The 21,498-nt window shown below is 44.5% G+C and overlaps 1 protein-coding gene across 2 annotated transcripts in view; it reads right to left on the bottom strand.

Annotated features, from left to right (window-relative positions):
* The window catches only part of XPO1 (exportin 1), a 93,815-nt gene that overhangs the window by 10,914 nt on the left and 61,403 nt on the right, over nucleotides 1–21,498 (bottom strand). For both annotated transcript variants that reach the window (XM_056567744.1, XM_056567743.1), the window contains 10 exons: nucleotides 20,402–20,583; nucleotides 19,979–20,135; nucleotides 19,726–19,889; nucleotides 19,139–19,273; nucleotides 9,072–9,255; nucleotides 8,865–8,971; nucleotides 5,014–5,208; nucleotides 4,745–4,913; nucleotides 1,949–2,083; nucleotides 1,085–1,244 (listed from right to left, as the gene is read on the bottom strand). In XM_056567744.1, the coding sequence (XP_056423719.1) occupies nucleotides 1,085–1,244; nucleotides 1,949–2,083; nucleotides 4,745–4,913; nucleotides 5,014–5,208; nucleotides 8,865–8,971; nucleotides 9,072–9,255; nucleotides 19,139–19,273; nucleotides 19,726–19,889; nucleotides 19,979–20,135; nucleotides 20,402–20,583 (1,588 nt within the window). The remainder of the gene's footprint in view (nucleotides 1–1,084; nucleotides 1,245–1,948; nucleotides 2,084–4,744; nucleotides 4,914–5,013; nucleotides 5,209–8,864; nucleotides 8,972–9,071; nucleotides 9,256–19,138; nucleotides 19,274–19,725; nucleotides 19,890–19,978; nucleotides 20,136–20,401; nucleotides 20,584–21,498) is intronic.

The following is a 21,498-nucleotide window of genomic DNA, read 5'->3' as shown; positions in this document are numbered from 1 at the left end:
CAAAAACCATTTCTGAAAAACGTACTCTCCAAAATCCCCTTGTCGCTCCTTCACTTCTGAGCCCTCTACTGCGCCCGCCGAACACTTTACATAGACATATGAGGTATGTGCTTACTCGAGAGAAATTGGGCTACAAACATAAGTATACATTTTCTCCTTTTACCCCTTGTAAAAATTCTAAAATATGGTTTACAAGAACATGCGAGTGTAAAAAATAAAGATTGTGAATTTTCTCCTTCACATTGCTGCTATTCCTGTGAAACACCTAAAGGGTTAAAACACTTACTGATAGTCATTTTGAATACTTTGGGGGGGTGTAGTTTTTATAATGGGGTCAATTGTGGGGTATTTCTAATGGGAAGACCCTTCAAATCCACTTCAAACCTGAACTGGTCTCTGAAAAAAAGCGAGGTTCAAAATTTTGTGAAAAATTGGAAAAGTGCTGCTGAACTTTGAACCCTCTGGTGTCTTCCAAAAGTAAAAACACGTCAATTTTATGATGCAAGCATAAAGTAGACATATTGGAAATGTGAATTAAAAAAAAATATATATATATTTAATATCCATTTTCCTTACAAGCAGAAAGCTTCAAAGTTAGAAAAATGCTACATTTTCAAATTTTTCATAAAATTTTGGGATTTTTCACCAAGAAAGGATGCAAGTTACCACAAAATTTTACCACTATGTTAAAGTAGAATATGTCACGAACAAACAATCTCGGAATCAGATTGATAACTAAAAGCATTCCAGAGTTATTAATGTTTAAAGTGAGAGTGGTCAGATGTGCAAAAAACGCTCTGGTCCTAAGGTGTAAAATGGACTGGTCCTTAAGGGGTTAAAAGCAAGTGAATGGGAAAGTTTCTGCTAATTACAAAAGGAACACTATATTAAAAGTTTTATTTGGTGACAGGTACTCTATGGATATTTTATATAAATCTATTTTACACAAGAAATCCAGGCAGCACAGCTATCTGATCAAAATAGACAGAGTAGATAACCCTTTATTAATGATCAGAACCTTCTAAAAATGATTTCTGATAAGTCCTTTGGCGATCCCTGAACTATCACATATTGGATTACTTACTCTTGCAGATGAGGAAATGCAGATTTTAGAAGATTGGCCACATATTCCTGAATAAATAGTTGGTTATTGGGTGGATTTGCAGGATTCAATGCTGCATTTATCTTGCCTTCCTCTACCAAGTTAAACATGTATGCCAGAATTGAAGCATGCATTGTTAAACCTAGAAAGAAATAAGAGGTGTTATTGAATGCTACAAGACTTTTGCATTACAAAACCACAAGACATCAAAGAAGCAACTTATTAAAAAAAAATTTATGACTCTCCCTCACTGCATACTCAATCCTAGGACACACATTGCAATGTATATAAAAAATGGTTATAACTAAATTTTATTGGATGTTAAGAACTCCTGTTTGCAAGGCAGCAGAAGATAACTTTACAATCCTGTACACCCAGGTTTTTCTGTCATACTAATGAAAACGTTATACACTGATGAAGTGAGCAGAGTGGATGTGGATGCTGAAAGGTCATTGCCTAAAATAAGTGGGACTAAATATCAGTAATTTGGCTTAACCGGAAAGCCCCTTAAAGCTGGCTATACATTTCAGCTCACCCATAATACCCCTTATTCATGCGCACCAAGCATGCAAGTGTTTTCAAACAGTGGGAGGATGCCCCTGCCAAATGCCTCCAGTGGTAGCCTCTCTCTAAAAAAAAATTTGAAGATTGGATTATAGAAATCCAACTACCCAAGTCCTCTGCTGTTAAGGGAGAATCGGGAGGCCATCATACATGTTAAAAAATGTTGGAGGTTGGCCTATAATTTAATGTGTATTGTTATAAAATGCCAAGTACAAACTCGTGTTGTTCTTCTAATGTGAATTTAAGGTAATTCAATATAAACCAATGTATAGAAACTCTTACCTGCTGTATGAGAGGTATCTGTTACAACAGAAAAGATGTGCTGTAGTATATCACAGAAGTATGTTTGATAGAAACTCTGTGCAGCAGCTTCCTCCTGAGCAACATTTTGCAGTAAAGTGTAAAGGATCTGTAGCCCTGAAAAAATTTTCTCGAAAGTTAGAAAATGGCAAAAACCCATATGAATAAAATAAAATCTGCAGAAATCAGCAAAGTTTTCACCTCAAAGTTTGCCCATATGCATATACGTTTAGTTTATACTCCACCTTTAATCTAGCTGGATTTAGAAACAATGCAAGTTCTGAATTAACCAAAATGTCACCGTAGCATCAAATTCCAAGCCGTCCAAGTATCTTTCAGAATCAACATTCTTTTAAAATGCCAACCAGACTTGCAGCAAAAAAAAAAAAAAAAAACCTAACAATTTTCATGCATTTTCCTTAACCTCTTAACCCCTTAAGGACACAGGACGTAAATGTACGTCCTGGTGCGGTGGTACTTAACGCACCAGGACGTACATTTACGTCCTGTGCATAACCGCGGGCATCGGAGCGATGCCCGTGTCATGCGCGGCTGATCCTGGCCGATCTCGCGGGCGTCCACCATTAACCCCTCAGGTGCCGGGATCAATACAGATCCCGGCATCTGCGGCAGTGCGCGATTTAAATGAACGATCGGATTGCCCGCAGCGCTGCTGCGGGGATCCGTTCAGAACGCCGCACAGAGGTCCCCTCACCTTCCTCCTTCCGGCTCCCGGCGTCTTCTGCTCTGGTCGGAGATCGAGCAGACCAGAGCAGAAGATCGCCGATAACACTGATCTGTTCTATCTCCTATACATAGAACAGAGCAGTATTAGCAATCATGGTATTGCTATGAATAGTCCCCTATGGGGATTATTCAAGTGTAAAAAAAAATTTACAAAATGTAAAAGTAAAAAAAAAAGTGAAAAATCCCCATCCCCAATAAAAAAGTAAAACGTCCGTTTTTTTCTATTTAACCCCCAAAAAGCGTAAAAAATAAATGTTAGACATATTTGGTATCGCCGAGTGCGTAATTGTCTGAACTATTAAAATAAAATGTTATTGATCCCGTACGGTGAACGGCGTGAACGTAAAAAAAAAAAATCCAAAATTGCTACTTTTTTAATATATTTTATTTAAAAAAAAATTATAAAAAATGTATTAAAAGTTTATATGCAAATGTGGTATCAAAAAAATGTACAGATCATGGCGCAAAAAATGAGCCCTCATACCGCCGCTTATACAGAAAAATAAAAAAGTTAGAGGTCATCAAAATAAAGGGATTATAAATGTACTAATTTGGTTAAAAAGTTTGTGATTTTTTTTAAGCACAACAATAATAGAAAAGTATGTAATAATGGGTATCATTTTAATCGTATTGACCCTCAGAATAAAGAACACACGCTATTTTTACCGTAAATTGTACGGCGTGAAAACGAAACTTTCCAAAATTAGCAAAATTGCGTTTTTCTTTTTAATTTTCCCACAAAAAGTGTTTTTTGGTTGCGCCATACATTTTATGATATAATGAGTTGTCATTACAAAGGACAACTGGTCGCGCAAAAAACAAGCCCTCATACTAGTCTGTGGATGAAAATATAAAAGTTATGATTTTTAGAAGGCGAGGAGGAAAAAATGAAAACGTAAAAATTAAATTGTCTGAGTCCTTAAGGCCAAAATGGGCTGAGTCCTTAAGGGGTTAAAGGGGTACTCCGCCCCTAGACATCTTATCCCCTAACCCCGGAATCTCGGCTGCAGAACCCGCTGTCATTACTGCACAGAGTGCGCAATGATGGGCAATACAGGGGCCGGAGCATAGCGACGGGCAGTAGCAGTGACGGTCGTCTCTGGCCGGGGCATTATCGGCAATTCTAGGTAAATAGGTAATTGCTGATACCGATAATGTCCAAAATCGTGATCATCGGCCAAACCGATAATATGTCGATCCCTACTAAAAAAAATCATAACTTTTTTTCATCCACAGACAAGTATGAGGGATTGCTTTTTGTGTGACCAATTGTCCTTTATAATGGTATCACTCACTTTACCATAAAATGTATGGCACAACCAAAAAACTACTACTTGTGTAGGGAAATTGAAAAGAAAACCACAATTTTGCAAAATATGGAAGGTTTTGCTTTCACGCTGTACAATTTATGGTAAAAATTACATGTTTTCTTTATTCCGTGGGTCACTACGATTAAAATGATACCCATGATTACATACTTTTATTGTACGGCTTTAAAAAAGATCTCAAACTCTAACCAAATTAATATGTTTAAAATCCCTCTATTTTGACAACCTGAAACTAATTTTTCCTTATAAGAGGTGGTATGAGTGCTAATTTTTGCCCCATGATGTGTACTTTTTATTGATCACAGCATTTGAGGGGTTTATGGTGGACATCAGTGCGAATGCCGATATCCGCCATTCACGGTGGATTCCTGGCTGCTGATAGCAGCTGGGACCTGCTGTACATGACCCGAGAACCACTCCGGTGCTTGCAGTCATGTACGTTCTGGTGCGTTAAGTACCACTAAATCTTAAAATGCTAAATTGAATGAAAAACCAAAAACTTTCATAGTGCGTTTTTAGATTTCCCTTCTGACTTCTGGCTGTAGCATATAAGGCTTTTAAAACCACCACAAAACACCGTAGTAGAACTTGCAAAAATACTGTTTGTAGCAAATATCTAGCTTTATAGCTAGCTATAAGATAAATACTAGCTTATCTTAGTCCACTGGTCACAGAAATGGAGGGAAAGTTTATCTTCACATACCTGTGTCTGCAACATTTCTCATTGTGTGTTTAAAAGCCCAAATTATAGAGTCAAGCACCAGCTTAAACTGTGCTGGTGGAATAGCCAAGAATGCGGGGAAACAGTGCGAATTTACAGCTTGCAAGAGCAAGAAAAAGTTTGTCCTGTGATCTGGATATTCCTCAAAGTCCTGGACAGAATAAAAAGCGGAAAATTAGATTCTTTGACAGACAATTTTTGTCATACATTCAAACACAATTAAATAGCTATGCAGAGAAAGGGCCATTTACCTTGTTTATCATATTTAATGTGCATTCAAAAACAGCATCAAATATTTGAGGTATTTCAGCTGTAATATGGCCTCCAAGCTTATTTACAATAGTGGCCATTGTGCTTAGTACTTCGGGTTCCCTGGCAGCAGGAACATTTCTCTGGTAGTCAATAAGAACAGCATCCAACAAAGGGGGGACAAAGTTTTCGGCAACCTTAATACAAAAATTAGAAAACCATATTTAAAACATTTACTAGGGTCATTTTGATAAGTCACTTATACAAAACACTGTACAAGCAAATTGTTTGAGAATTGGGTTGAAAAATACATGGTAGACCAGTTTGGAGACCTGCTATGTATTAATTCTTGTAGGACACATTTTACAGTATGGCAAAATTATTCAAGTTTTTAAATGGCATATGAAAACAAATTTGGAACAACTTGTCGGCTATGTTAGATACCTCTCTTCGCAACTTATGACTGGGGGTACAAGTTAGATTAATGTTCTGCATAAAATAAGTTGTAAGACGACTTGTTAAAATACAGTTGACCAGAAGGATGACTGGCATCAAACCCCCTCACTATAGTTTACCTCCGTAGTGTACGACAGGCTTAAAATGCTGCACGAACCAGCAGTGCTGGGAGATGCTCATAGCTATTCATTAGGAGACAGAGCGTCCTGTCTCCAGTACAGGATAGAATTCTGTAAAATCAAGTTACAGTCTACAGCCCTGAAGAAAGGTGCTATGGAGACAGAGCAGGACACTGTCTCCTAATGAACAGAAATGAGCAGCCGCCAAGAAGTAAAATGGTCAGTCCATGCAGAGATTTAATTGCAAAATATAAAAGTGAAAGTACCAAATAATTAACACAAAAGGTAGATTTTTTTTTATACTTCCTGTAAAATCTCTCTGAGGATCCATTGGGGAAACAGGAACCGTGGGTATATCAGGCTGCCACTAGGAATTAGCTAAAAAAAAAGTTGGCCCCTCCGGGCAGGATATACCCCACTGAGCTAGTCAGTTTACTCCCAAAGCATTAGGAGGAAACCAACAAAATCACTACAGAGTCCAAAAAAGATCCAGAACAAAAAAATTTAATAAAAACAAAGTCAACCGAACAAACCCACAGACAGGAAATAGTCTGTCAGGTCAACAAACTAATAACCAATGGGGGGGGTGCTGTGTCCCCCCCAATGGATACTCTAAGATTTTACAGTAAGTGTAAAAATAAAAAAAATCTACTTTTCTCGTTCAGCTCCATTGGGGACACAGGAACCGTCGGACGTACCAAAGCAGTCCCCGGGGTGGGAGATCAGAACCCAGCTAGAGAGACTCAGGCGGATGGACACGCCACCGCCGCCTGCAACACTTTACACCAAAACCGGCATCAGCAGACACTGAAGTGTGCACCTGGTAGGACTTTGTGAACATGTGTACAGTCGACCAAGTGGCTGCGTTACACACCTGCAGGGCTGAAGCGCTGTTGAAAACTGCCCAGGAGGCCCCAACAAAGTAGGTGGAGTATGCCCTAACTTGGACAGGAGGAGTCTTCCCCTTAGAACGACAGGTGTCCGATATGGCAGACTCGATCCACCGGGATATGGTCACCTTAGAAGCCACATGCGCCGGCCTTCCTAAATCAGAGTGTCGAAAGAAAAGGGGGCCGAGAGATAGACACGCAGAGCTCTGACGATGTCCAAGTTGTGGAGAGAAAGCTCGTTAGGGTGAGACCGAGTCGGGCAGAAGGAGGGAAGGACGATATCCTCAATCAGATGAAAAGAGAGACCACTTCGGCAGAAAAGATGGTACCGGCCGAAGCACAGCCTTGTCCTGGTGAAGGAAAAGAGAGGGGGTTTGGCAGGAGAGAGCCACCAATTTAGACACCCACCGGATGGAGGTCACAGCAATGAGAAAAAGACACCTTCCAAGAAAGGAAGCGGAGAGAGATCTCCCGAAGGGGTTGGAGAGCAGAGTCACCAAAGGAGCAACTGGCAAGCCGTGGGGGGCAGATGGATCCGGCGGTGGAGGGACCGAGGAGGCTTGTCCCACAGAGACATGATGGCCCACTGAAGAGGGAGACACCGGAACTGAGCAAAAGGAACAGCTTTCATGGCCCCCATGACCATCCTGCCCAACACTTCCATGCACGAACGGATGGTCACTGGTACCGTGCGGCGCAATGGGCAGATCCTAGACAGAAGAGCACTCCACATGTCCGGTGGAAGCAGAACCAGAGCCTTTTCGATGTCGAAGCAAAGCTCCAGGTAGACCAGAGACTGGGCGGAGAGAGGTTTGATTTCTCCCGGTTGATCTACCACCCGAAATTGGTCAGGGTCTGAAGAGTGATGTGGAGACTCCTGTTTTTGAGCAAAGGACGGAGCTTTGATCAACAGGTCGTCCAGATAAGGGAGCACCAACATACAACCCCCCCCCCCCGAGAGCAGAGAACGGCAATCACCACCACCATGACTTTGGCGAAGACCCTGTGGGCCGTGGTCAGCCCGAAGGTCCACAAACTGAAAATGACCTGCCGGCAAACCACAGAAACCGTTGGAGTGCCTGAAAAATAGGCATGTGAAGGTAGGCATCCCGGATGTCCGCCGAAGACAGGAATTCGCCCTAGTCCATGGTTGCCACAACAGAACGGAGAAATTCCATTCGGATGTGCCGTAGGCGCAAGTACAGATTGAGGAGCTTCAGAGAATCGGACGAACAATTCCCCTTTTTAGGGGGACAAATAGGTTCAAATAGAAGCCCAAAAAGCGTTCCTGGGGCGGAACTGGCACAATGACCCCCTGCAGGAGGGTGTGGAGTGCAGACTGAAAAAAGAACTAAAAAAGAAATCCCTAGCAGCCCAAAGGGAGGGGGGGCATACTTACCTAGAAAGAGGGAAGAGGTCCCCATATACTCACCTCTTCAACCAGCCTGGTGCCACTTACATCATACCAGGCTGTAATAGTGGGGCGAGCAGGGGCAAGAGGGGTACCAGACACAGGGCACATACCTTAGCGCTGGTCGGTGGCGAGAAGGGGTTAACGGTGCATACTTTATGGGCCGTGCCCCTTGCTCGCAAGTGGGGGAGGGGGGGTTGTGAGTGTGAATTAGGCAGCGCCATGCCCCTGTTGCCCCAACCTAGATAAAATAAAAGGAGAGAATTTATTTTATTTTTTTTTAAACTAAAACGATAAAATAAAAAGACGACCAGGTCTGGAGAGCTCCAGACCTGTGTCTGCCTCCTACTGACACTAAGCTTAAACTGATTAACTCAGTCAGTGGGCGGGGTATATTCTACCAGGAGGGGCCAACTTTTTTTTATTAATGCCTAGTGTCAGCCTCCTAGTGGAAGCAAGATATACCCAATCCTGTGTAACCCAATGGAGCCAAACAAGAAATACATGGTACACATTAATAGACTTAGGCTGGGTTCACACTACGTTTTGTCCCATACGGGAGCGCATACGGCAGGGGGGAGCTAAAAGCTCGCGCTCCCGTATGTGACCGTATGCGCTCCCGTATGTCATTGATTTCAATGAGCCGACCGGAGTGAAACGTTCGGTCGGCTCATTTTTGCGCCGTATGAGCTTTTACAACCGGACCTAAAACCATGGTTGACCACAGTTTTAGGTCCGGTTGTAAAAGCGCATACGGCGCAAAAATGAGCCGACCGGACCGAACGTTTCACTCCGGTCGGCTCATTGAAATGAATGACATACGGGAGCGCATACGCTCACATACGGGAGCGCGAGCTTTTAGCTCCCCCCTGCCGTATGCGCTCCCGTATGGGACAAAACGTAGTGTGAACCCAGCCTAAGATTGTTTTTTTAGACTAGGACGTACAAAAGTGTCAAGAGTAAATGTACATACTTACCATTTGCGGATCATTAGATCTGCTCACCCAGCCAGAAATCAGTTTTAAAGTTTCCTTTTTAACTGTTCTCATACTTCGTATCAGAGGTTGCTTTGTGACCATTTCACCTGCAAAAAAAATAAATAAAAAATATATCAAAATTAAATTATTGCCATGTCTAATGGGTGTTACACTCCCAACACAAACTGAATGAGTTGTCATGCTTACCATTTGCCTGAATAGCTGCAGAAATATTTTCACTTAGGCACTTGTACACATTTAACATGTCCAGGTAAATCCTTCCAAGCTGAATAACAAAAGGGTGACCGACCGCTTTACATGCCCTGACATTTGTTTTTAGGATACTGCCCAGTTGTTTCACGGTTTCCGGATCTTTTAAAATATCAACATTCTGTGCAAAAATACATGAATATGTTTAAATAAAAAACAAGTAAAAGGCAACATAATGCTAACATGTGAATGTAAATGTTACACATTACTACAAATGGTTACAACTTAGGTAACCCGTTTGACTCCAAGGGAAACTCCAGAGGAAAAATTTTTTTTTCTTCAAATAAACTGATGCCAGAAAGCTACAGATTTGTAAATTACTTCCATTTAAAACCTTTTAAGCTTTCCAGTACTTAGCTGCTGTATACTACAGAGAAAGTTGTGTACAGGAACTGTCTGATTCAAAAGTAGATTTTTGGACTTACCGAAAAATTTCATTTTCTGAGCTTCTATTGGGGGACACAGGACCATGGGTATATGCTGCTTGCCGCTAGGAGGCTGACATTAGGCAAAAAACAAAAGAAAGTCGGCTCCTCCCAGCAAGATATACACGCCTCTAGGCTCAGAGCAACTCAGTTTTCGTCCCAGAGCAGAAAAGAATAGCCCGGACACAAACCCAAACAAGAAGGGAACCGACCAAAGAAAAATAACACCCCTGCAAAACAGCGGCAGAAACTGGCTGGTCACAAACCAAAGGGTGGGTGCTGTGTCCCCCAAACTCAGAGAAAGAATTTACAGTAACTCCAAAAATCTACTTTTCTCAAGCGCTTCATTTGGGGTGGGGGTGGGATAGAGAATCTCAGCCATCAAAACCATGGTTTCAACCGTCATGCCGTCAAACGCAGCAGAAGTAAATTGGGGTGGCAGAGGGGCCCTTAGGTGAGGTCGGGATGATCCAGAAGACTGAAGTGAACATCTGCCACGAGATTGACTACATACGCGTACCACACACACGACGAGGCCAGTCCGGGGCCACTAGAATTGCCTAGATGCCTTCCACCTTGAGTTTCCGGACGACCTTGTGAAGAAGCGGGAGTGGCGGAAAGAGGTAGGGGAGAGCGAACCTGGGTCAAGGGACCACGAGAGCATCTACCTCCAGTGCCAGGGGATCCCGCAACCTGGACACGAAGCGAGGGACTTTCCTGTTCCGGTGAGACGTGAACAGATCCACATCTGGAGTCCCCCAGCGGTGAGAGGAGATAGAAGACCTCCGGGTGAAGGAACCACTCAAGAAGTCAGTCCCCCAATTGTCGATTCCGGGGATGTGCACAGACGATATGGCTGGAACGTGAAGTTCCACCCAAGAGAATATCTTAAGACACTGAGCTGCGAGTGCCACCCCAGCGGCTGATGTAGGCCACGTCGGTGGCATTGTCCGTCTGCACCCAGACTGGAAGGCCCCCGATGCAGGCAACTCCAGTGAAGAAGGCACAGGAAGATCGCCCAGAGCCCCAGGACGTTGATGGGGAGACCGGACTCCAGAGTTTAACGGCCCGTTTTGTCCTGTAAGACACCTCCCCAGCCGAGGAGACTGGTGTCCGTGGTCAGGACATGCCAACGGAGAGGCAGGAAGGAGCGACCCTCCCGAAGGAGAGGAGACCGAAGCCACCAAAGGAGGGAGCAGAGGACACAGAGATGGAGCTGGATCCTACTGTGAAGAGACCAGGGAGATTTGTCCAAATTAGACAGGATGGCCTACTGGAGAGGACAGTTCCGAAATTGGGCAAAGGGGACTGCTTCCATAGAGGCCACCATCTTGCCAAGAACAGACATGCAAGTGCGAATGGTAATCAGACCCGGCCGCCGAAGTAAGCGAATCCCCGACGAGCTCCCGGAGCTTGTTCTCCGGAAGAGAGACGAGCAGCCGCTGTATCGAAGCGGATGCAGAGAAAAACCAGGGATTGTGACAGACAGGTTGGATTTCGCACGGTTGATGATCCAACCGACACTGGAGAGGGTCTGCAGCGCAATGTTGAGGCTGACCTGATTCGGTTATAGAAAGCAGGGATCGACCGATATCGTTTTTTAGGGCCGGCCGATACCAATAATCGGTGAAGTTTAGGGCCGATAGCCGATAACTTATACCGATATACCGCGGTGGGGGCGGTGCATTATCGGCAAGGTAATTGCGGATACAGATAATGCCCAAAATCTTGATTATCGGCTGATAATATCGGCCAAACCGATAATCGGTCGATCCCTAATAGAAAGGGTGCCTGGATGAGCAGGTCGTCCAGATAGGGGGGAATCGGGATACCCTGAGAATGGAGGAGAACCACCACTGCCGCCAGAATCTGTGAAAACGCGGGGTGCAGTCGCCAGCCCGAAGGGCAGGGTGACCAATTGAAAATGACCCACAGGAACAGCGAACCTGAGAAAACGCTGGTGGGCAAGAAAGATAGGGATGTGCAGGCATCCAGTATGTCCAGTGAGGAGAGGAGCTCCCCCCAAATCCATGGAGGCGACTGAGGACTCCATCCGGAAATGCCGAAGCCGCACAAGACTGTTCAAGATCTTCAAATTGAGAATGGGATGAACATTGCCATCCTTCTTGGGGACCATGAAGACATTTGAGTAGAACCCCGAAAACCGTTGCCGAGAGGGAACCAGCACAATTACGCCCTGAGATAGGAGGGTGCGAAGGGCCACCTGAAAAGCTGCAGCAAGAACAGGAGATAGAGTAGGGTGGGACCGGAAAAAAACTATCCCGAGGGATAGAAGAGAATTCTATCAGATACAGGGATGTGGAAATCCTATCGCCCGACGCCCGGGACAAGTAGTTCTGGGCGCTGGGCAGGTGAATTTTTTATAGATTTAGCCCTGTATCGGGCAAGCAGGGACAGACCAACTTCCCCCTTATTTTTCTTTAATGCCGGTGTGAGGCGCAGGAGCCGATGCAAGGCTGCACCTCACACCGGCGCTAAGAGTGTATGGAGGGGGCAGCTGCCCCCAGCTGACCGCAGAGCCTGAGGTCGCACATTTGTGTTACATAATTAAGCCACGCCCCCTTAACTACCCCTCCCGGAGTATGGAGTACGCAGCTCAGAAGACACAGCAGGGTGAGAGAAAGGATGTAGACAGCTCGGTACACAGCTCCTCCCCTCCCCCGTACACAGCTCTATCCCTCCCCCTGCTCTTTCTCCCCAGGACCTAATCTACCACAGGGAGGTTGGAAGTTTGCAGGGGGAAACCACAGAGCAGGGGGGGGGGGGGGAAGGGGAGAGAGGACGTCCGGTGAGAGGTGAGATTTTCAAACCCATGCAACCTCACACCGGCCGGCGGGTCCACTCATGGCCAGCTCAGATGAGGAGGCAGAGAATGCAGGCGGCAGGAAGGGTGGTTGTATATGTATGGTATGAGTTTATGTGTGATGTGTATGATGTCTGTCTGTGTGATGTGTATGTAATGTATAATGTGTGTGATGTCTGTCTGTGTGTGATGTGTGTATGTATGTAATATATTATGTGGGGTGGGCAGCAGTAGGTGTATGTATGATGTGTGCATATGTATGGTGAGTGTATGATGTATCTATGATGTGGGGGCAGTGGCGGGGGTGTGTGTATGTATGATGTGGGGGCAGTGGCTGGTGCATGTATGATGTGTGTATGCATGAATGTTTTGTATAGGAGCGGACTGGGGGGGGGGGGGGGGGGGGGGGGGGGGGGGGTCGCGCTGCCGCCACCACCAGTTGTGCCATCTAATTTATTTTTTATTTTTAGTGGCTTTTGGCTACTCGCACTTAATTGCACCACCAGAATCCAACCCCCTTCATACTCACCCGCCAACCAAGAGCCCCACAGATGCACGCAAACACACCCGAACCAAAACTACAACTTACAGCATGTTACACCATAACCTAAACTGTAGAATTCTAAAGTGTAACATGCTGGGCGTTGTAGTTTTGGTTCGGGTCAGCTGCAGAGCCATAGGCTGCATCAGGGCATGCTGGGAGTTGCAGGTACTAACTGCAATTCCCAGTATTATTTGACACATCCTTTGGCTCGGCAGCTGACAAACCAAAACTACAACTCCCAGCATGTTACACTATAACCTTAACTGTACTACTATACAGTGCAACATGCTGCAACACCCACAGAACCATAGGCTGTATCAGGGCAGGCTGGGAGTTGGAGTTATCTAGTAACTAAATGCAACTCCCAGCATTTTCTGACAAAATGCACCACATAAACTGGAGAAGAAGAACACCCCCCAGTACCACATAAGTCCCTATGAAGACTGAAAAATAGTGATTTAAATATTTAAAAAAGTGCGTATATATGTGAATAAGCCCCTTTCCTAATAAAAGTTTCCAATTTTCTTTAAATAAAAATAATGTACAAAAATAAACATAAGTGGTATCGCTGCATGTGGAAATGTCCAGACTATTAAAATATAATGCTCATTAAACCGTACGGTGAACGGTGTAAATGTAAAAAATAGTCCAGAATTGCTCAATTTTGGTCACTTCATATGATACATTTTTTATAAGGTGATCAAAAAGTTACATCTAGACTTTTCTGGGCTTGCCTCGGGCGTAAAAGGAGCTAGCTACAGCTCTCCCGCCGCTAATAGCCTGGCATGCTGCAATCGCCGTGGCCGCTATTAGACCATTAGATCACCGCTGTTAAAGTTGACAGCAGTGTCTAAAGGGATCTTATATCCATCCCTGGTGGTCTAGTGGGGTGGATCATACTATTTTGGTTAGAATTATTTTATCTACCAGAACAAGTGGATTTTCTTGAGGGACAAGTAGATTATGTACCGCTTTAGTCCCTTGGACAAGTAGTTTTCAATTAAATTTCCACACCCCTGCAGATAGCCCTGGGAAACGACCTCTCAAACCAAAGCATCCTGAACTTACCCCAGCCAAACGTTCCGAAAGAGGGACAGGCGCACCCCCCCACATGAGAAGACTCGGATGGGGGTTCACCCTAAGGGATAGAAGAGAATTCTATCAGATACAGGGATGTGGAAATCCTATCGCCCGACGCCCGGGACAAGTAGTTCTGGGCGCTGGGCAGGTGAATTTTTTATAGATTTAGCCCTGTATCGGGCAAGCAGGGACAGACCAACTTCCCCCTTATTTTTCTTTAATGCCGGTGTGAGGCGCAGGAGCCGATGCAAGGCTGCACCTCACACCGGCGCTAAGAGTGTATGGAGGGGGCAGCTGCCCCCAGCTGACCGCAGAGCCTGAGGTCGCACATTTGTGTTACATAATTAAGCCACGCCCCCTTAACTACCCCTCCCGGAGTATGGAGTACGCAGCTCAGAAGACACAGCAGGGTGAGAGAAAGGATGTAGACAGCTCGGTACACAGCTCCTCCCCTCCCCCGTACACAGCTCTATCCCTCCCCCTGCTCTTTCTCCCCAGGACCTAATCTACCACAGGGAGGTTGGAAGTTTGCAGGGGGAAACCACAGAGCAGGGGGGGGGGGGGAAGGGGAGAGAGGACGTCCGGTGAGAGGTGAGATTTTCAAACCCATGCAACCTCACACCGGCCGGCGGGTCCACTCATGGCCAGCTCAGATGAGGAGGCAGAGAATGCAGGCGGCAGGAAGGGTGGTTGTATATGTATGGTATGAGTTTATGTGTGATGTGTATGATGTCTGTCTGTGTGATGTGTATGTAATGTATAATGTGTGTGATGTCTGTCTGTGTGTGATGTGTGTATGTATGTAATATATTATGTGGGGTGGGCAGCAGTAGGTGTATGTATGATGTGTGCATATGTATGGTGAGTGTATGATGTATCTATGATGTGGGGGCAGTGGCGGGGGTGTGTGTATGTATGATGTGGGGGCAGTGGCTGGTGCATGTATGATGTGTGTATGCATGAATGTTTTGTATAGGAGCGGACTGGGGGGGGGGGGGGGGGGGGGGGGGGGGGGTCGCGCTGCCGCCACCACCAGTTGTGCCATCTAATTTATTTTTTATTTTAGTGGCTTTTGGCTACTCGCACTTAATTGCACCACCAGAATCCAACCCCCTTCATACTCACCCGCCAACCAAGAGCCCCACAGATGCACGCAAACACACCCGAACCAAAACTACAACTTACAGCATGTTACACCATAACCTAAACTGTAGAATTCTAAAGTGTAACATGCTGGGCGTTGTAGTTTTGGTTCGGGTCAGCTGCAGAGCCATAGGCTGCATCAGGGCATGCTGGGAGTTGCAGGTACTAACTGCAATTCCCAGTATTATTTGACACATCCTTTGGCTCGGCAGCTGACAAACCAAAACTACAACTCCCAGCATGTTACACTATAACCTTAACTGTACTACTATACAGTGCAACATGCTGCAACACCCACAGAACCATAGGCTGTATCAGGGCAGGCTGGGAGTTGGAGTTATCTAGTAACTAAATGCAACTCCCAGCATTTTCTGACAAAATGCACCACATAAACTGGAGAAGAAGAACACCCCCCAGTACCACATAAGTCCCTATGAAGACTGAAAAATAGTGATTTAAATATTTAAAAAAGTGCGTATATATGTGAATAAGCCCCTTTCCTAATAAAAGTTTCCAATTTTCTTTAAATAAAAATAATGTACAAAAATAAACATAAGTGGTATCGCTGCATGTGGAAATGTCCAGACTATTAAAATATAATGCTCATTAAACCGTACGGTGAACGGTGTAAATGTAAAAAATAGTCCAGAATTGCTCAATTTTGGTCACTTCATATGATACATTTTTTATAAGGTGATCAAAAAGTTACATCTAGACTTTTCTGGGCTTGCCTCGGGCGTAAAAGGAGCTAGCTACAGCTCTCCCGCCGCTAATAGCCTGGCATGCTGCAATCGCCGTGGCCGCTATTAGACCATTAGATCACCGCTGTTAAAGTTGACAGCAGTGTCTAAAGGGATCTTATATCCATCCCTGGTGGTCTAGTGGGGTGGATCATACTATTTTGGTTAGAATTATTTTATCTACCAGAACAAGTGGATTTTCTTGAGGGACAAGTAGATTATGTACCGCTTTAGTCCCTTGGACAAGTAGTTTTCAATTAAATTTCCACACCCCTGCAGATAGCCCTGGGAAACGACCTCTCAAACCAAAGCATCCTGAACTTACCCCAGCCAAACGTTCCGAAAGAGGGACAGGCGCACCCCCCCACATGAGAAGACTCGGATGGGGGTTCACCCTAAGGCAGAGGGAAGTTTACGAGTCCGGTATTTGGCAGAGGGGTGGTTGGAACGGGGACCCGACTTCCAGGAGGTGGGATCGGACATAAAAAAGGGGCACTAGTAAGTCAGAAAACCAGACATGGAGTGAGGTCATCCAGGTTCCTGTGTCCAGGGAGAAGCAGGTCCTGCCGGTAAAGCTGGAGATGCTGAGATGTAGCAGAGCCGGACCGGTATGCGTCCTGAAGATGCTGAGATGTAGTAGAGCTGGGCTTGCAAGTGTCCAGGACCATGCTGTGCCAGAGCGGAGGAGGGGCCAGCTGACCCCATGCAGCGTGCTCAAGCCCCCAGTGCATGCTCTGTCCCCATTGGCTAAGAATTTGGGGGGGGGGGGGGGGGGGGGAAACAACAACTCCAGACCCTCTGCAGCTTGCGCTCCCTCAGGATAGGAGAAACTGAGGTCGTGGAGTGTGCACTGAAGAATGAGAGGCCGCCGGGAGCCAGCCCGCTACACAGTGCCAAAAAGGGGTGGAGCTATAACCAGGCCCGAATCGCGGGCTCAAATTGTGACCTGCCCGCGGCCCGGCCTGTAACGTGAGAGTGGGTGTGCAGAATGGCAGCCACAGCACAGTGCGGCGCTGTAAAGAAAGCGCAGCGGAAAGCAATGGATGCTGCGGAGAAGGGCCCCAGGCAGGCCTGAACCGCGGGAACGCGGCACCGCATCGGGAAAGCCCACAGAGAGGCCGAAAACAGTGGTGGTGAGAAGGGGTTAACTGCCCATCCAGCAATGCCCCTGGCTCGCAAGTGGGGGATCATGTAGTGCCATTCTTCTGTCACCCCACGCTAAATAAATAACAAGAGAGAAAATCTAACTAGACACAAACTTGGGGGGGGAAATTAAATAAGACCAGGTCTGAAAACTCCAGACCCGTCTGCCTCCTGCTGACACCAAGTTAAAACTGAGTTGCTCAGAGCCTCGAGGCGGGTATATCCTGCTGGGAGGAGCCAACCTTCTTTCGTTTTTTTTACCTAGCGTCAGCCTCCAAGCAGCATATACTCATGGTCCTGTGTCCCCCAATGATGCACTCGAGAAAAGAGGTTTGTTATGGAGATCTGCTCCTTCTCTGGACAGTTCCTGACACAGATAGAGGTGGCAGCAGAGAGAACTGTGGTCAAACTAAAAAGAACTACACAACTTCCTCTGGAGCATGCACAATATAGAGCTGACTGTTTTATTCTTATATCTTGTCATTGTTGTAAAAATACACAAGTTTTACTGACAAAATATGCAACACAGAAAAATGCTTTCATAATAAGGAAATTCGATTAAAATGAATAGCCAATAGCTTTAGGTACTATGCTATGGTTTATTATTGGATGTCTGACCGAAAATATTTAATATTTTAAAGTGTACTTCAGTTCCTAAATTAGAGAAGCCATTTTGCTATACAAAATCATTTTTTTCTTTTTGTCATTAGAGGAGGCTCCCTGTTTGGGATCCTTATCTTTTGCTATAATTGAGAAGTGGTTACAAAGAGCATCTCGCTCTTTAAAAGATTCTGTCATCTCTTGCATACATAGATGATCCAATTATTTAAAGCGTACCAGTCAGATCCAACAAAACAATTTTTAATATATCACTCAGTATCTAATCTGGACCACGTACATCAAATGTGTCTAGCACCTTTATTTTTTTATTACACTTTTAATTTAGCTCACTAGTCTGAATTCCTCTCAAAGGGAGGGGGTGTGGCCTCATTGTGCAGGTCTCCGCCCCATCCCTCAGTATGCTGTCTGCTCACATCTCCCCTAGCATTAGCAAAACTACAACTCCCAGCTTGTCCTCACTGACAGTAGCGGGACACAAGCTGACAGTGGGAGGATTTTTCCTCCAGCTGTGAGCCCTGCACTCAAAGCTGTCAATCAAGGAAGTGTGTCCATGACATAGGTGATGATGCATGGACACAGCAGGACTAGTACGTGTCCAAGCAGGCGGGGGGCAGTTCTTTGACTGGCTTTTTCAGTATGAAATACTGAAAATTTTCTATTAGAAGTAGAGATGAGCGAACTTCTCAGCTTGGCAGTTGATGACTTTTCCTGCATAAATTAGTTCAGCTTTCCGGTGGGCTGGAAAAGGTGGATACAGTCCTAGGAGACTCTTTCCTAGGACTGTATCCACCTTTTCCAGCCCACCGGAGCACCGGAAAGCTGAACTAATTTATGCAGGAAAAGTCAGCAACCGCTGAGCTGAGAAGTTCGTGATGAATCGAATTTACTGTAAGTTCGCTCATCTCTAATTAGAAGCAAATTGCAAAACCTATTGGTTTTGCATGCTTTACAACATATCAAAAATTTTGGTATCTGACAGTGCCCATTTAAAGAGCACTCCAAGTCTTCCACCTCTGGTGGTGATTAAAGTAAACCAATATCCATCAAGTTTTCCTACAAAATTATTGATTGTTGTGGGTGCCATACATATCACACTGCTCTGCCAGGCATGGTGATTTGGAAACAGTCCTGTCTTGTATAATGGAAAAAAGGTTTGTGTTGAGACAATGATACATTTGACGATTTCACTACAGGATATCCATGACAACAGTGGAGAGCAGTGGTCTTCAAGCTGCGGACCTCCAGATGTTGCAAAACTACAACTCCCAACATGCCCGGACAGCCAACGGCTGTCCGGGCATGCTGGGAGTTGTAGTTTTGCAACATCTGGGAGGTCCACAGGTTGAAGATCACTGGTCTAGAGCTTTGTGGTATGCAACCGCAAGTGATGATAGCAAAACATGATCACATTTGTGGTGTACATACAGAAAGGATATTTTTTGTATACCAGAATTATGTAACTAAAATAAAGTTACATTCCCTACCTTAGTGGCTTGTTGAATAATACTATCCCATACTTGATTTGGAAGCAACATATATTTCTCTATCAAATGTTCTTGCACAGGTTGATCTGTCTGAGCTCCAATCATATATCCAACAGCTTCATAAAACGTGTGAACCTGAAGAGAAATTATAGAAATAATTAACTCCCGCTTCACGATAGATGAAAAAGGAGCATTCACATTGTCCAAGAGGTATTCACCTCACTAGCTTAGAAAATTTCATATAAACTTGCTGCAAAGGGTCTAAGGTGATTATTGTGTAAGAAAACAGTTTCCCACACAGCACATTCTTTTCGGTTGCTATATTAACCCCGAGTTCAAGGGGCTATTGCACCCAACAGAGCAATTAAAACATCCTATCGATACCTCTAAACTAGTTAAAATATACACTAATAATTACCAGGAATGAATATAAAAAAACATTACATATATATCAGACATTATAAACACCAGTGCAAAAAAAAAAAAAAAAAAAACCTGCACAGTCGTACCCAACAAAAATATATCTATGTTTGTATGTATGTTATATAGGGGGGGGGGGGGGGGAGGGGGGGAGAAACAAAACTTACTTGTTGTGGCTGAAGGTCACATATTATAGTATTAATATTATTTAAAATTTCATCTATGAAAGGCATTACTTCTCCAACTTGCACTTGAACAAAATGTCTACGACATTTCTGAGCTATCTTAATAAAGGTATCACATGCCATGTCCTGAACACCATCATGGGTCTCTGAAAGAGATTGTATGTAATTAGTACATGTAGTGTTTCAATAGCAGTACATATGGTGCTGAATGAAGACAAATAAGTAAACCCCATACCATGCATGAATTCAAACAGCTTGTTTACAACTGTCTTTAGAAATTTCCAGTGGGCTCTTAAAAATCTGGGATACTGGCCAACAATATACATTATATTGGATGCAATTATGGCTTTATTGTCCTTCCCACGTTTTTGTTCACAGAGTCCAAGGAGATCCTACATGGGGAAGGGGGAGAGAGAAAAATTAAAACACACACATCTGTTCAGGTCCCACCACATGGACCAGGACCACTGATTAGAGATGAGCGAAGTTTAAGTGATTCGATTAGTCACAAACTTCTCGGCTCAGCAGTTGCTGACTTTAGCCTGCATAACTTAGTTCAGCTTTCAGGTGCTCCGGTGGGCTGGAAAAGGTGGATACAGTCCTAGGAGACTCTCACGAGAATCACAACTGAGACAATAACTAAAACAGCCATACATACCTTTATAACTGTAACAAGAAATCTCTTTTCATCCTCTTCATGCATGGCTCCACTTATTGAACCAATAGCCCAACACAACGTATTCAGATTTTTCCACGACCATTCAGATCCATTCACTTGGTTGTGCAGTTTCTCAGTCATAATCCTTTCAGTGTCTGCATAATCCAGATGTGTGAGGTATACTGAAAAGGAAATTGTATTGATGTCAAAACAGCAGCATCAACTCTTAAAGTATGTGTAAATGTACTCCATATGCTGCTGTGTTCAGCTATTTATATTAAACAGCATAAAATCTGCAAAAGCAAATCCACAGCGGAAATGTTACTTGTAAATGTAAACGACTATGAATTGTAACATTAGGAGTTTAGAGCCTTGTTTAGACAAGCATTTATGCTACATGGTCTGTCATGTTGCCCTCTTGCATAGGCAGAGTGCTTAGGCTCTTCAGGATCTCCTCTTTGCAATATGCGGGGCCTGTCCTTCCTGCATAGTTTGTCACATTTTCCGAGTACCTGTGTGATACAGGATTCCCTCATTGCAGTAGCGCACCTGTCATGCTTGCATGAGCCCTCTTCCATAGGGAGAGTATTTATGATGTGAATTCACATTTTCTCCCCTTCTATAGGATGATTTCTCTCCTCCTATAAGGGGCATCTGTATTTGTCTACAGAAGGAAGAAACATGACCTTCTGCGTGGCAGAGTGATTGCATTATGTTGGCTACTCTCTCCTGCTGCTTTAGAGCTCCTGTCTTTTCCACAAAGCGGGTATCATTTCTTTCTTGTATAGGTGATGTGATTGCAATTTGGGCACATATTTACACCTTTTATTGGCCAGGTGGTTGTAATTTTACATTAGCCTCTTCTGAAAACAGTGCAACCCCAATGCTGTATACTTAGCCCTACTACCCCCCCTTTCCCTGTGCAGAAAAATGTTGTGTGACTATCCTCAGGATGCCCCTTCTACTCTTAGGGCTCCAGTCATAGCTATGTAGATGCTCACATTTTGCGGTTCCATTGGTGGACTATAACTGTCAAGCAAATTAAATATATGGTAAATAGCCGACATGCTCCTTGGTTAGATACCTTGGCACCTTCT

This window comes from Hyla sarda, chromosome 3, assembly GCF_029499605.1.
Source record: "Hyla sarda isolate aHylSar1 chromosome 3, aHylSar1.hap1, whole genome shotgun sequence".
Classification (NCBI taxonomy): Eukaryota; Metazoa; Chordata; class Amphibia; order Anura; family Hylidae; genus Hyla; species Hyla sarda.
The sequence above is the reverse complement of the archived record's forward strand: the minus strand, read 5'-3'. Positions and strand labels throughout refer to the sequence as shown.